This window comes from Acipenser ruthenus, chromosome 22 (genome assembly GCF_902713425.1).
Source record: "Acipenser ruthenus chromosome 22, fAciRut3.2 maternal haplotype, whole genome shotgun sequence".
NCBI lineage: Eukaryota > Metazoa > Chordata > Actinopteri > Acipenseriformes > Acipenseridae > Acipenser > Acipenser ruthenus.
In genome coordinates, this window is record NC_081210.1 from 30,076,789 (window position 1) to 30,092,815 (window position 16,027).

Sequence of the window (16,027 nt, forward strand, 5' to 3'; positions counted from 1 at the left end):
GAAAATGACAATATTTGAATAATGTGTAACCAAATTGAATTGGTTATTAGGCACGTACTGTACAAGTTTAACAATCTAAGCTGTCTCTACAGTATATGCATGTCCCTATCCATCGAGCATGTTCTCAGGAATTCAAAAACAGATTCCATAGTCATTATTGTGTAGGTATTATTGTGATCTCCATTTCTTTTCCGTTGCATAGAAAACCCTTTCTAAAAAAAGCAATAATATTCTGAGCTGCTTATCCTCAATCCTCTCTCTTGCATGCACCCCCCCCGCCCGCCAGCCCTCTGTGTTTGCAGACTTACCTCCCACTTAGTCTCCTCCAGTCTGGGGTGATCCTGTCCCTGCTCGACAGTCTTTAACCCCTCGCACTCCCGCTGCAGCGCGCCCAGGTCCTCCTGCAGCCTGCGCTTCTCCTGCTGCACCTTGTACAGCTGCAGCTGCAGCGTGCGCTGCGAGCGCTGGGCCTGCTGGGAGATCTGCCGCAGCTTGGTGGCGTAGAGCTGCTTGAGCTCCTCGATCTCCTTCTCCCACAGCCGCTGCCTCTCTTCAAACACCTGCCGGGGAGAGAGGAGCGTCACACCTTCCTCTTCACACTGCACCGCAGTCACAGCGAGCTCCTTACACACCATGCATTTGGAATGTTCTTTTACAATTTCAAAACTCACCACTATTGAGTGTTTAATAGTTATGGGTCATTTGGAATAGGAATGTTATACAGTCTAACCTTCCCCATAACCACTGATCAAACAGTGCTTACGTACATAACTCTCAGAACAGCCCCTGAATACCCCAGCAGTAGCTTTGCTTATGTTCTGGGTTTCACAGACATACCAGGTGTCACAAGGTATTTTTCAGCTAAACAAGCAGGAAATGCCTCAAATCAATGCATGTTGCATGGTGCAGAAATGCCTCAAATCAATGCATCCAGCCTTGCATGTTGCACGGTCCAGTCAAAGCAAGACTGACTTATTAAAAAAACAAACACACTGGCACACAAAAGTATTTTGAAACACGAGACTAAACAACCCAGAAAGTAAACTCAAAGCATGCCTGTCTCTACCCTGAAGGTCTTCCATGTGTGCACTGCACTGATGCTGGTCTACAGGAATGACTACTTCAGCCTTGGTCTCCTGCTAATCTTCAGCAGTCCCTGTGCACACATTTCTACAGTTTCATGTCAATAAGGATTGTGATTGCGAGAGGTTGTGTTTGAGCCTCAACTTTAACGGCATTGAGATACTGGCTCCAACACTAAAGAGCGCTGCGGTCAGGTACAGACAGACCCATGACAACGTATTACTTGATCTACGAGTTTCAGAAGTGGAGGGAAGGTGAACGGAGGCTGTGAAGGAACACAGGTTGAGGTGAGTGGGAGTGAGAGAGTCGTGAGTCCCCCCCCCCCTTACAAAACATTTTATTTTTCTTAAAGAAACAGGTTCGCTCTCCTTTCTTCTTACTGACAGCACTTCCAAACACCAGTTTTGTTGCGAGAACCAAAGGGTTACTTAAGAAGAACAAAGCCAAGGAAAACAATTCAACACACACAAAGCAAGCCACCGAACAGACAGACAGCCAGACAAACACACATTCTGGAAGGAGATCCCCACCTGAGCGATGGCGTCCTCGCTCTCGTCCAGGTTCCTCCTCACATGTTTCAGCTCGTGCTCCTTCTCCAGGAGCCTCTCCTCCAGGTCCTTCACCATGTCCTCCATGGAGAGCGAGGCCTGGTAGGGTGGGGGTGCCTCCCCGTCGCAGCCATGCAGCCGGTGCAGCGTGGCCATGCTGCGACACGACAGCTCCGTGGCCGTGGACCGCCCCCCTCGGGAGCCCGCCGAGCCACGCTCCAGCGAGCCGATGTGGTTGATGTGGCTCATGGAGGCGCTGATCTGGCCCAGGTGAGCCTTGAAGTGGGGCCGGTAGGGCGGGAGGCTGTTCAGGGAGTGGTGTCCTGAGTCAGACATGTTCTCCTCGTCCTGCTGGCTGAGGGCTCGTGGCGGAGGGGGTCTGGTGGGGCCGCTCCTGGAGGGGGAGGCCTTGGTGTAGGAGATGTGATGAAGCCCGTTGGGGAGCCCCTTCTCTGGGTCCTCGTGTCTGGAGGGGTACAGGTTCTGCATTGAGCTGAAGTTCTTGGGGGTGACTGGTTTGAACGCAGAGGGTCGACACCGGGACTAAAAGACATGAAATAAAGAAATAAAGACATTTTCAATTGGTCTGCAAGTGTGCTTTCCATCACGGACTTGTGGAATGTGTGGTATGTAGCCACTGAGGAATCGAAGATTATAGGGTTTTTTTTTTTTTTTTTTTTTTTTTAAGCGTTATCAGTAATACTTTAACAGCCATGGATTTTTTTTTTTTTGGTGGGATGGGGGAGGATACATTTTTCATACATTTATAATTCCATCCAAAGCCTCCAGCTATTGAAACCTGCCTACTAAAAAACAACATTGATGAATGGATGATTTACACCTCCTGCAAAGGCAGCTGAGGATTACCTTCCTATAAATAAGAGCTCGCTCGACAGCTCATGGGATTCTTACATACCTGCTATTTATACATTTATATCAACAAAAAAACACTAAATGAATGGCCCTGGCTCCTCTATGCCTTCCTGCGCTAAACCCTTCTGCACAAATCCCCTTCCAGTCTTTAAATTCCTGTGTGAACATGTTTCTAATGTAGAGTCACATTCAAGATGCAGACAAAGACAACCGTCTCTACTGGGATTCCAGACAGAGACTGTTCTTATAAAAAAATAAAAAAAACTTGGAATGCAAGATGCCCCTACAAAATCCTGCTGCCAGTAACCACTACACTTTTAAATGTAACCCATGGTAATGCATTGTATTAATGGTAAGAAACTGCTAAAAGGCATTGCACTTTCCAAGAACCCCACAGCGCTAACCATTGATGAATTCCTGCTGGTTAAAGCACCACTGCTTAAACTACCACTCTTCAGAATGTGCAAACACACACTGCTTGAGGGCACAGGCTTGGAGGAGGAATTCACTGGATTTCTCAGCAGAGGGACCCAGCCAGAGAACTGAAGGATCTCACCTTTTCCAGCGGCAGGGAGTTCTTGGTCAGGTCAATCTCCTTGCCGTGCTTGTGATGCATCTTGCTGTAGAGGTTCTCTCCTTCCTCGGAGCCGTGCTCCCTCTTGATGGAGGAGACGGTCCTCTTGCCTGGTTTGGGCTCCTTCTTGGTGATGTTGAGATAGTTGAGCAGCTCCCTCTGGGCGAGGCCCTTCTTGAGCAGGCCGTCGGGCTGCCTGGGTCCCGCCTGGGGCACGGCCCTGCTGCTGTGCAGGGGCTCTGAGGACAGGTTTGGCTTCTCGATCAGGCTGCCCACACTTCCCATGGTGCTCCTGTACTGGCCGCGCTGGGAGGGGAGGGGGTAGAGGTCACTGAAGTGGGTGCTGGATTCGCTGGTCAGGGGCAAGGTCTGTGCTGTCGCCATGGATGATTAGGAAGGGAAAGCGCACGGGGAGATCTGGAAGAGAAGAATAAAAAGAGAAAGGGTTAAACATACAGGATGTATCATTTTTGTAAAATATTCCAATACTGTATGTAGCCATATTGAGAATACAAATACAGTGCAAAATGCCTCCAACGTTATGGAGTACATACTGCATACTGCACTGTACAGCATTGAACTCAGAAACATTCTATTCACATGTTGTGCAACAAGCAGCCTTTACACATTCCAACATGTAGCTGTTTGTGAGAACGGTTTAATATGATGTGTCTAGATTTATGTCAGCTCCGCTGCCTGCTGTTCTTCAGACAAGATGATTCAACAGCAATCCATACAAAGCTGTAACCTTGGCTCTAACGCAGACCCTGCTTGTTGCATGAAGAGGCCCGTATCAAACACCAGAAACAGCCAGGAGGCACGTGAGGGATGACTGAACCCAACAGCACTGATACGGATAAGAAGGTGCCTGAGAGTGTAAACAACACTTCTGTGCCCAGGACACATCCAGAGTTTCCAACAAGCTCAGATGTGTTTTATTAACCTCGTAGTAAAACCAGGAATGGATCAAATTGCTATGCTATGGAGTCCAAAGCTGAGGAACATGAAGCCACTTTTTTCAGTAACAGTGGCTTGAAACCTGGTTCCAGGAGACCAGGAGATATCGTTTGTTGCTACTTTGCTAAGTCTCCCCTGGTGCACCGCGCAGTGGCCTGAAACCGAGTCTCCTGAAACCAAGTTCCAAGCCACAAAGTGGCTTCGTGTTCCCTCGGCTTTACTTCCATCCCGACTATGGTAATGAATTGTATTATTAGTAATAAGGACATGCTAAAAGGTATTCTATTGGCGTAGAACCACATACTGTTAATTTGAGAAGCACCACTGATTAACCCATTAACTACCAGACAGAATGCTGTGGAATGTGTAAACACATGGCCTGTGATGGCAAAGCTTGGGAAGGGGAACTCCTGCGGCCTGCGATACAGTGGCCCATTGTAACAGCAATGAATTCTGAGCTCAACACTGCACAGTGATCATTGTGTGTACAGCACAATGGGGCTGATTGAAAATAATTACAGCATACGAACAAAAGAGGCTTTCTGAAAATAATAAAAGCCAACGGTCAAGCCGTTCAGCAACTCCAACTGAAGTCATGTGCAGCCGAGAACCAAAGCAGGGTAGTGTAGGTGCAGCTTACTGCAGGTGCAGAAAGATCGCCCTCCTGCCACTCTGCATTTATTTATGGCAATCTGATAGTTAGTTTGGCATTTAAAGGCTATTAAGACTGGTGCTATTAATACAATGTTGTTCACATGTGCTGTACAGCAGGCTAGAGAACTGAAGAGCTGTATGCAAGCTTGAGTCTTGAGAATGTGTTAGTCCCTCAGACTCCTGGGGCCAGTTTCACGAAGCACTGCCAGCACTTAGCAGGCTGCTAGCTAACAAGCTTAGCTGTTTAAAAAAAAGATCATTTAAAGAAATCTACTCATCAAGTCTAAATATTTATAAATTTTTATGGAATTGGATTTAGCAGACAGCTCCCTAGAACAGCTTTGTGAAACCAGCCCCTGGTTTCTGCCAGTGCTGCATGATGAACAAGAGGCTGGTTGGTTTATAGGAAGTCAATTAAAAGGAAGGCTGTTTTTCTTGGGGTCCTCTCCACTGCGGCAGGCTGTAGATCAGAGATCCTGGCCTGGTCCTCCCGAGGTGCAGCCCAGTGCGAGCATTGCTCCTGCAGGGGGAGCTGACCCCCAGGACATGGGGCTCTCTCTCTCTCTCCCTCTCCCTCTCTCAGCAGCCCAGCTGAAATCATGTCCACAGTGTTAACAGAGCGCTCGGGGTTTAATGTGACGTGGAATTCAGGCAGCTTGCGTATCCCCCAGCCCCCGGGCCGGTGAGAGTCTGGAGCTGGAAGCAGCACAGTATCATCGTGATCAGTCCTTCATTACATTCAGGGGGTTGAAACCAAATACAGCAGTGTTGTTTACTTGTTGTAGTTTGTTACTGAACTGATTTATATATTAACCATGGCAGTTAACTACAAAGGCTCTTTTGTTGCACTGCTCTGCATTTCAAAGCAAGCACAAATTCACGGAACGAAACTGCAAGAGACAGGCAGAGATGAATTCACTGCTCGGCCCAGTTACTCTCCCTGTATACAAGGCTACACTGAATACAGCGCCCCAGCCAGGCTCCTGCACTTAACTCCAGCACAGAAGATCTTGGCTCTGTTTATTTGATTTTCTTTAGCACTCAGTCCTTGGTAACTGATTGGAAACACCACAATTTAATATCGCTAAAAGAATTTGCTGAAAACATTTCTCTCGCGCTTGCCAAGGTTACAGACGATCAATACTGTATTTATTTAAAAGGCTACAGCCTGTGGCAGGTGCACTAAAACAGAGATTGAGTCTTTGTTAGGGTTAATTAATCACCATGTCCAGACCAAGCCAATAAAATGTCTCTCTCTCTCTGTAGATTTAACCCTCGGACCTTGCGGTTGTACTCTTTACCTGCGCTATTCAACTCTTTGAACTTCTAACAAAGTTTAGTGTCATTTCATTCATTGGGCACTGATGTTGAATTGCTAGTGCTTTGGAATGCCCTTGACAAGAAGAGATGGTTTGTATAAATACCTTTGAAAAACAAAGTGAACTTACTTTTTAAACAAAAACCTATTTATGCTTTCCGGTGTAAGAGGTGAAAGAGTTCCTTCAAAGAAACACAGCCAAGAAATACTCAAACAAATGAAATGACGACCGTTTCAACTGAAGACACTGAGAAAGGCTTCCTGCCGAAACGTTAGTCATAGAATGTATCGTTCACTTCTCTCAGTAATACATGGAGGATGTTGATCCTTTCATGCACGGCGACCTCATATGGGGACACATGGAAGACCATTTTCCCCTACATATAAAAGGAATAGAAAAAAATGGAAAGAATTCTCAATTGAAAATCGATTTATTACTGCTGTCCTAAGCTACTTTTTCCAGCTGTTTTCAATATTACAGGCACCGAAGAAGTTAGTCGGACATTTCCCATTGAATCCTATAAAGTTTTGTTTAGTAGTTTTAAAACAAGCTCCTTTTTCACTCAGCCTTTGAAAGAGTTGAAATCCATTCAGCAGCTACGGTTTCATTTAATGAAATATCCCAGGACTCCCACTGAAGTAAGAGATTCATTTTCTGCTTGAGCAGCCAGCTGCATGTACCAGAGTACTCCCCCTCCCCCGCCCGCCCCCCTGTTTTGAGATGCGCATTACTAATGTTTGGGTGTCAGATTTCTATTGATTGCAATAAATTAAAAAAATACCAGGGATCTGGTTGCAACAGATGAAGCCGCTGGAATTCGGTGACAAAAACAAAAATAAACCAGTTCTGCAAATGGCTGGTAACTAATACAGTTTCTAGCGAACTCGATGCAGTACAGTAGACAAAGTAATGTCTGCATGTTTAGTTTTTATAACCAGGTGTCAGATACTTCCACGTAATACAATACAGTACAGTCTAATACATGGGAAGAAACATGTGCTTTTAAAACATATGGCTGTTTTACTGTGTTCAGTCTCTCCTGCTCCCTAGTATTAAAACCCCAGGTAATTAATCATATACTGCAAGGCTGACAAACACACAAGCCCCCTTCCTTGCTTCCCTCGTGCACCTCATGATACTGGATGTGCTCTGGCACAGGGATTGAAGAGATGAATCAAACCCTTCCTCCCTGTTTTGCTGCTCTGGGGCGCTGGGTACTTGCACACCGCCCAGTGGAGGAGGCACACACGCTTCATCGCTTCTGTAAAGCTTCTTTCTTCTAATAACAGATTAAAAACTGCAAGCCGTCAGCAGCACCTCAGAGATCCCCAGTGGATGATGGGAGGCCCCCCTCCTAGGGCAGTATTGATCTGCGGTCTGGATACAGTTAACGTGATTAACTGCTAATGCAGAATACATTCCACACTGCTTTAGAGTCTCTCTCTCTCTCACAGCAGCTGCGATGTATAAAGGTCTGTGCTTACTATATCGTACGGACAGCTTGCAGACAGCGTCAATCCACGGCAGGACAGCTAACCAAACATTTAGTAGGAACCAAGAAAAACAGGCATAATAATGCCATCTGCTATAGTAGCAACTACAGCACAGGCGGAAAAAACTCCTCTTTGAAAACACCTTATCGTAAGCGGAAAGCCGCTATGCCAGAGAGAGCAGGAGAAGCCTTGGCTTTGGTTTAAAATAATTCTAAGGTTAGGTTTTTATGCTGGTGGGGTTGAAGAGAGCAGTTTAAAGTCCCTTCTGCAGAGCTGTGGATAGGCTAATCTCTCAGGAGTACCACCCTCCCCCCTCCATTCATAAAAACAGTAGTGCAAAAGAAAATTTTAAAAGACCTTCCTGTCTTCATTGAGGGTCAGTGACCCAGGGTGGCTGGGGTTTCAAAAGGCTCACACCTCCGTGCCCGCTGGGGCAGTTAAGACTGCGGGGGGAGGGTATAAAGCACTGAAATCCAGACCCAGCCAGTTACTACAGGGCTTCATGCAGTGCCTGGACAGTAAATAAGAAACAGGTGCAGTTTACTTCTGAAGAGGAGGAAATGAGGGGCCCAATCTCAGCACATCCTCTCAGAGTGTTTCTGCGTTCAACCCAGAACAAGTTTTTGTTTTACTACTGCACTGTAGGACCTTGTGTTTCCACGGCACGGAAGAGTTGAAAACTACAGCTGGAAAATTAGCATGTGTGCAAAAAGGCCTTCATGTTAAAAGAAAAGGAAATACATAATGAATGGCAAGTACCATTTAGACCCCATCCTAGTCTCAAAGCTTATTAAGACCATTACGGGTCATCATCACAAACTCCGTTCTAATTGCCAGGAGCCCAGGATTGAGCAGGGTCTGGTAGGGAAGCACAGCATGCAATTAGGAAGCAGCTACAGACTCTGGAAACCACAGCAGCAAGGGAGGAGGAAGAGCGAGCCAGTGCTTCATCCTCCTCCCACAGTAAGCACATGTTCATTAGCTAAGTGCATCACACAAATCTTCCATCTAATCTCTCCCCACCGCTGCGCCTCTTCCTGTGTGCAGTCTGTACGTTTTATAGCCTCAGTACAGAAGATAACCCAGGAGCAAAGAGATACAATGCAAACGTTTAACTGACCAACTAAATAACTAGCTGTGCGCTCGCTAGCCTTTTGATACAGTATGAAGCCTTGGGGATCTTGTGTGGAATACAATTTCAATGCAAATATACAAGCAAACCAAAAGGAACAAAAAACACAAAGAACCATTAGTTTAATCACTAGGCACAACTTTGCATCTGGAAGCGCTACCCCAAGCATTCAATTACAGTACTGCAAATCAGAACAAAAACAGGAGAATATGGTTACAGAGAGGTTGCCCCGAGGGTGATAGGAGGAGTGATTTCACAGACGTTTCCCCTCTTTGATATGGACACTGCAGCTGACCGCACTTCACAATACACTCTGGATCCAGTTACTGCCCTCTGACCTCCAGGATAAGCCACCACACACCCGCCTGCGGACCCCTGTAGTCACGAGTCAGGGTCTTCTGTTTCGAACTGAAAACCAAGCTCTGCGTTCAGCCACAGAGTCAGGGCAGGTTCAGGCGTTTGTCTTTAAGACATTTTTCATTAGTTTCCGCATTCCTTACTGCATAACCTTTTGGGCTAATCTGCCAAGACACACGATTACTGTGATGGGAAACGAAGAGCAGTGTAAAACTTCCATTGCAAAATACGTCCTCGGGCAGAGAATCGAGGACAGAGAACTGAGCTTTAAAAACCCTGTGCTGCGCATTCAGCGCTTGCATCTAAACTTCAAACCAAATCATCCAAACTGTGACCTGACAAAATCCACACTCGTCGTGAAACGCTGTAGAAATGATACAGTCTGGTTATCAAGCTCTAACCCATGGCGCTATTGAAATCCCTCTACAGTCTGGTGAGATAACCCCAGACCCACCCCCTGCAACACATCATCATGCCTCCCTGATCCTGCACACCAGCAGCCAGACACCATTCACAAGCAGGCCTTTTGGAAATGGACACTTGCTGCTGATTCAGCCCAACATACAGAGACTAGAACTGGCCAGGAAGCACAGTGCAAAATAATCCACAGCACTACAGATCTGTGCATGCATGGCTGGGATCGTTCAGAAGCTGAAGGGTCAGCAGTACGCAGTGTGTGACATCAATTATGAAGCTGTAGTCAGGAGCCATAGTTACAACAACAGATGCAATCACATGCAAATGTGTTCCAAGTGAAAGATTATCAGCAAGCAGGAATCATCAATACTACCAAAATATATATATATATCAAAAGGGCCCCACAATATTGGACACATATGCATCGCTACACACGTGTCTCTCCTGCTAGTTTATTTGATTCTAACTGGGATGCAGGAGATCCTTGCTTGTGCAGCCAAGCTCGTTGTAGCAAACCAGGTCTTTTCACCACCTACTGTACAGCACTCTGCAGCTTTTGAAAATGGAAACAGGAGAGTGGGTCTTGGTTTGAGAGTTCCCGGTCCTTCAGATTAGAAACCGTGTCCATGGAAACATAGCCAGTTTAATTATTTCTGCACGGCTTTAACCCTTTAAGCAAATAAATGAGCATGCTGAGATTATGAAGGATGGGCACCCTCCTGCGCAGTAGGCCTACAGCCCTTCTATTGTAATTTGGGGAGGTATATTAATTGGTCAATTCTCATTTGCACAAAGTGCCCTTTTCAGTCTCTGTGTTGAGTTTTTCGTAGGACTCCAACACTCTAAAACTGAATTTCATTTTCCTTGAGTAGCTCTTGTGAAACCAGCTTCACCACAACACAATACACGATACTCTGGCATGTTACAGTAACCACACAAGCACCAGTAAAACAGTATTACTGGGTAAACAACTTTGCTTTATTTGTTTTGGGTACTATTTTTAACACTCTTGTCAGTCTTGTACCTTTGCCATATCCGGGTTCCTGCATTCGCTTAGGAGAAACTTGTGTACCCTGAGCAGGTTTTTTTCTTTTCTGTAAACAATTCCATTCCATGCATTCTTGCTCTGGAAATTATTAATTTGATCTTTCCTGTGCTGAGCCTCTCATGCAGGTCAGCGGCTCTGAGACAAACTTGTCAAGGTTAGAGCTGCCAGTTTCTGTTGACAGACCTGCCTGTTGACAAACCTGTGCTGTTTGCTGGGTCGGTTTTTAAAGGATGTAGAGGTGTCTGGGTCAAACAGACCCTGGGAATGGAAACAGCTTAGGGTGCTCTTAAAGCTATGAAGTACCCGTTACTTTAGGCTGATACAGAAAGAACCGTTTCTCTTGCAGCCAGAAAAATAACACATTTTAATCTACCTTTTGAACAGAAGACAAAAATATCAGAAGGATCTAGTCCTTGAATGGCAAAAAGTTTCACGGCTTCTCATTTTCATGCTGAAGCTTTCATTGAACCTCAGTCTACGAGGGTTCATTACTCAGCGGTGAATTAAACAAATCACAAAGTACAGGAAACAAACCCACATCACTTCATTTCACAGCGATATATGTCCGAGATGCACATGGCATGTTTATCTGTGCATCAGGGCCAGGGCGGACTCTGCATGCATTAGGAAGGTGTTAGCATGGACTGCACCACATGCTTGGGCTCGGGAGATCTGAAACGTAGCACAGCAAGGAGTTACTGTACCACAGATGACTGGATAAAGACTCAGAAGCATATCACTGTTGAATGTCTTGTCTCAATTGGAAGCAGCTATAGAGAAGTAAAACAGCTGTTAGAGAATGTCCTCCAATAGATATATTTCAAGTTAAAAGTGTGATGTATGCAAGTACGGACTGCAGGGCGTTTTCCTTTAAGGTACTTATCTTACAACAAACAATATTTAAAAAAGGGCCTGCCGTCATAATAATGCAGTTTTCAAATAAGAAAACCCTTTAGGTTCTTTTCGCTGTGTTTATTTTAATAAGAAAAGAAAAGAAAAAAGGGAAGAGGGAGTGCTTTAAAAACAATGCCCTTCTGTGCAGTAATCACTATCTCTCGAAGGCTGACCCTGAATGCACAGCACTCCTGCAGACACGCACTGCTTCTGTGCAGTAATCACTATCTCTCGAAGGCTGACCCGGAATGCACAGCACTCCTGCAGACACGCACTGCTTCTGTGCAGTAATCACTATCTCTCGAAGGCTGACCCTGAATGCACAGCACTCCTGCAGACACGCACTGCTTCTGTGCAGTAATCACTATCTCTCGAAGGCTGACCCTGAATGCACAGCACTCCTGCAGACACGCACTGCTTCTGTGCAGTAATCACCATCTCTCGAAGGCTGACCCTGAATGCACAGCACTCCTGCAGACACGCACTGCTTCTGTGCAGTAATCACTATCTCTCGAAGGCTGACCCTGAATGCACAGCACTCCTGCAGACACGCACTGCTTCTGTGCAGTAATCACTATCTCTCGAAGGCTGACCCTGAATGCACAGCACTCCTGCAGACACGCACTGCTTCTGTGCAGTAATCACTATCTCTCGAAGGCTGACCCTGAATGCACAGCACTCCTGCAGACACGCACTGCTTCTGTGCAGTAATCACTATCTCTCGAAGGCTGACCCTGAATGCACAGCACTCCTGCAGACACGCACTGCTTCTGTGCAGTAATCACTATCTCTCGAAGGCTGACCCTGAATGCACAGCACTCCTGCAGACACGCACTGCTTTATGAGAATGGAAACCACAGGCAGGTGGGTAAAGAATAGGACGGCTGTTGTTACTGTCAGTGCTTTCAATGTGAGCCTCTAAACCCCTATACAGTACATCCACACACAGTGCGGTTCACAAGAAGCCACGTGCATTACAGGTAGAGTAAGCCCTCCAGCACCCAGCTCATAGAAAACTGCTCAGGTCAACCCACGCTTACTTCTTTGTCAATACGTTGTGTTTTATGTTTTATTCTATAAAATATGCAGATCCTACTAAGGGCATGATCAGCCATGTCTAATTATTGATAAAAAAAAATGTTTTAAGAAAGCATTACAACAAATGCCGTAAACAGATGAATGTGGAGAAACGTTCATTCGATTGCCATATAACTGGTGATTTTATAATTTTAAAAAGAAATACTGTACTCTCTAATACACTCACACTGACGGAAGTTATTCTTCAGGAACTATTACTATTACCCTAAAGACAGTAGTGATAAAAATACAATTGTATCTAATACAGCAACACAAACAAACCCACTCTGGAATCTGTAGTTTGGGTTAATTCCTGTGGTTCTCAGTACAAAGTGGCATGTGCTCAAGACTTAGTGCCTCAGGTGAAATGTGATGAATTATACAAGCTTGAACACCACCCCACCCCCTCCTCCGAAAGCAGACTGTCCCAGGAACCCTCCAAGCCCTCAGCTCCTTCCATCTGAAATATTTCATCACAGAACATTTGCTCAGAAGCTGCGGCGATCAGACCTGTAGTACAGTGATCTCTACATACTGTAACCCATATAAAACTTTCCAAACAATAAAAAAGGACAGGCTACTTACCTAGTTTAATGAAAATTCAGAAGCAGATTGGGATAAAGCAACAGAGCCTTCCTGCCTGGAAAAGTTCCCTCATTGAGGCCACTAGGGCTTCCTTGTTACTAAAAGCACTGGTTATTAAAATGAGAATCCTATCAGTTAAAGCAGACGTGTTCCCAGCTGTGTGCAGACCTGAACAGCACTAACTCCACCCCCTGGAGCAGGGAGCACAGCGCTCTGAGTAACTGCAGGGAGGTACTGGAGCAGGGAGCACAGCGCTCCGAGTAACTGCACGGAGGTACTGGAGCAGGGAGCACAGCGCTCCGAGTAACAGCACGGAGGTACTGGAGCAGGGAGCGCAGCGCTCCGAGTAACAGCACGGAGGTACTGGAGCAGGGAGCGCAGCGCTCCGAGTAACAGCACGGAGGTACTGGAGCAGGGAGCGCAGCACTCCGAGTAACAGCACGGAGGTACAGGAGCAGCTTACACCAGAATTACATTGTACAGTAATGGGGCAGGCAATCAAAAAAATTAATAAATAAGCACAATTAACAATCTCCTCCCACAACTGTGCTCACCAAAGCCACGCCCACAGAACAGGTCAGAGGACAACATCTTCAAGACTTCATCTCTCCGGGGGTACATAGATCAACCACCCTGCTCTCAACACCCCCATACACACACACACAAACTAGCACTGGCACTTGGACATTAAACACAGAGACACAAAACTTCAATGCACAAAGAGGCGATCCAGACATCTTGTTATCTGCCACTACCTGATCCAATCTCCCGGGCAGAATTCCTGGCCGGTGTGCCAGCCAGCTACTGCCTGTGCAAAACAAAAAGGTGCTCTGTTAGGAACAGAATCCAAACCAATAAAAAACAGTGAAGTCTCTGGAGACTACAAAACAACTAGCAAACAGAAACCTGTCTGATTCTGTGATAACGCTCCCGAGTTCAAACTGCAAAACCACAGGTTTCTGCGCCATTGTCTGCATTTGTGTATTTTTCCCTTTACTGTACTAGAAAAAAAAACAAAACATTACCAAGCCAGCTTGTGTTGGCACGACACAGGCTACTGTTTTAATCTAATGTTCTAACTTAACAAAAACAGAACCAACAAGTTTCAATATTAGATTACACTTACTGAAATGAGTAACACAACCCTGCTGAACATGTCTGCCACATTGGAAATATGCTCATTTCAAATGGAAGGGACCATTACTGTATACCTCTTCTCCACTGGCACATCCGAGCCCTGTGCGGGTGGTTCTCCACTGGCTGAGCGAGACCCAAACCATGAAACTCTGGCATCAACTCATCTGAATGTGTCTGGGAGCCGAGAAGGGCCAGGGGCAGGGTTAAGGATTTTCTTCATTATGTTGGGTCAGTCAGTACACTCGAGGAAGACGAACAACAAGGTGTGCAGCGAGTCGGAGGAAAGACAAGTACAGCCACTGCTCTCTGATGAAGCACAGACTCTAGTTTCTCTGAAGGCAGAGAGAAGTGTTCAGGCAGAGCTGGGATCATCGGTCACAAACGAGAGCGTTTCTGCCAGAATTTCTGCTGATCTGAATCCGCCATTCTCAACTCATATCCAGCGCCTCTTAACACTGCATCACCTACATGCGGCTCAGTGTGGGTGATGTCAGCAGCTCTGCCGTGGAAACACAACCAGGCTCCTGCTAAGCCATGCCAAGCTGGCTCGCTGCTGCCCCGGCTTGGTTGTACAGTGGAAAAGAGGTATTAGAAATATCCCTGGTAGTGTAGAGATCACAAGAGAATTGAACTGGAAAACTTTACCAGTTGACTCCAAAGGTTAAGAGAGAGTGTCTGCATCAGCACCCAGGGTCACTCGCCCACTTATTTATTCAGCCTCTGAACCCCCTGCTGAAAACTATTACTGTTAGGCAGCTGTTGAAGAACTGGGCTGCACCAGTATTTGATGGTTCAAAACAATTTCCTGTCCCCAAGCAGCACCTGTGACAGCGAACACAGGTCAGCGGCTGAGCAAATCAATCTTTAGTGCTTTGAAATATCAATCTTTAGTGCTTTGTATTGAAATGCTGTGGGAAGCAAGGAGGAGGGGTGAGGAGTGAAGAATAATCCACTGAATCAGCACAGAGCAGGAGAATGCATTACTGCTGTCCTGCATGCATCTCAGATAATGAGAAGGAGAATGCGTTACTGCTGTCCTGCACGCATCTCAGATAATGAGAGCAGGAGAATGCGTTACTGCTGTCCTGCACGCATCTCAGATAATGAGAGCAGGAGAATGCGTTACTGCTGTCCTGCATGCATCTCAGATAATGAGAGCAGGAGAATGCGTTACTGCTGTCCTGCATGCATCTCAGATAATGAGAGCAGGAGAATGCGTTACTGCTGTCCTGCATGCATCTCAGATAATGAGAGCAGGAGAATGCGTTACTGCTGTCCTGCATGCATCTCAGATAATGAGAGCAGGAGAATGTGTTACTGCTGTCCTGCACGCATCTCAGATAATGAGAGCAGGAGAATGCGTTACTGCTGTCCTGCATGCATCTCAGATAATGAGAGCAGGAGAATGCGTTACTGCTGTCCTGCACGCATCTCAGATAATGAGACTGTGATTAAAACACTCTCGAGTGCCATGGACAGTTCTTGGAACCACAAGGAAGAAGGTTTCTGATTACTTTTCTCTCTTCCTCTTTTTTGAATTACGTTTTAATGCATGTCTAAGCAGAGAAGGCAGTGTAACAAGTTTCCTGGTTGTCTGACAAAGAGTATATTGTCTCCTGCTTGCCAAGTCCTTTACATTATATACACACTGCATGTCTTTGAACCTTTCTTGAACTCCAAGTCAAATTCCAATGAAAGAGTATGCGTGTCTGCTCCCAATTTCAATAAACAGTACATCACAGACATGTTATTATTCTAATAATACATTCTGTTGTAGATATATAATCGGACAGGGGATTTCCAAATGGTTGTGAAGAAGCCCATCCTTCCTCTACCTCGATGATTTGGGCAGCAGTGTGGAGTAGTGGTTAGGGCTCTG

General features: G+C 46.0%; 1 protein-coding gene across 2 annotated transcripts in view; it reads right to left on the minus strand.

Annotated features, from left to right (window-relative positions):
• Positions 1–16,027, minus strand: part of LOC117431281 (NEDD4-binding protein 3-A-like) — a 30,282-nt gene that overhangs the window by 2,699 nt on the left and 11,556 nt on the right. The window contains exons 1-4 of one of the 2 annotated variants that reach the window (XM_058996493.1): positions 13,012–13,079; positions 3,061–3,495; positions 1,614–2,174; positions 309–560 (exon numbers count right to left, since the gene is read on the minus strand). In XM_058996493.1, coding sequence (XP_058852476.1) covers positions 309–560; positions 1,614–2,174; positions 3,061–3,462 — 1,215 coding nt within the window. In that variant the 5' untranslated portion in view covers positions 3,463–3,495; positions 13,012–13,079. Of the gene's footprint in view, positions 1–308; positions 561–1,613; positions 2,175–3,060; positions 3,496–13,011; positions 13,080–16,027 lie in introns of those variants that run through there. The other variant, XM_034926753.2, reaches the window with a different exon arrangement.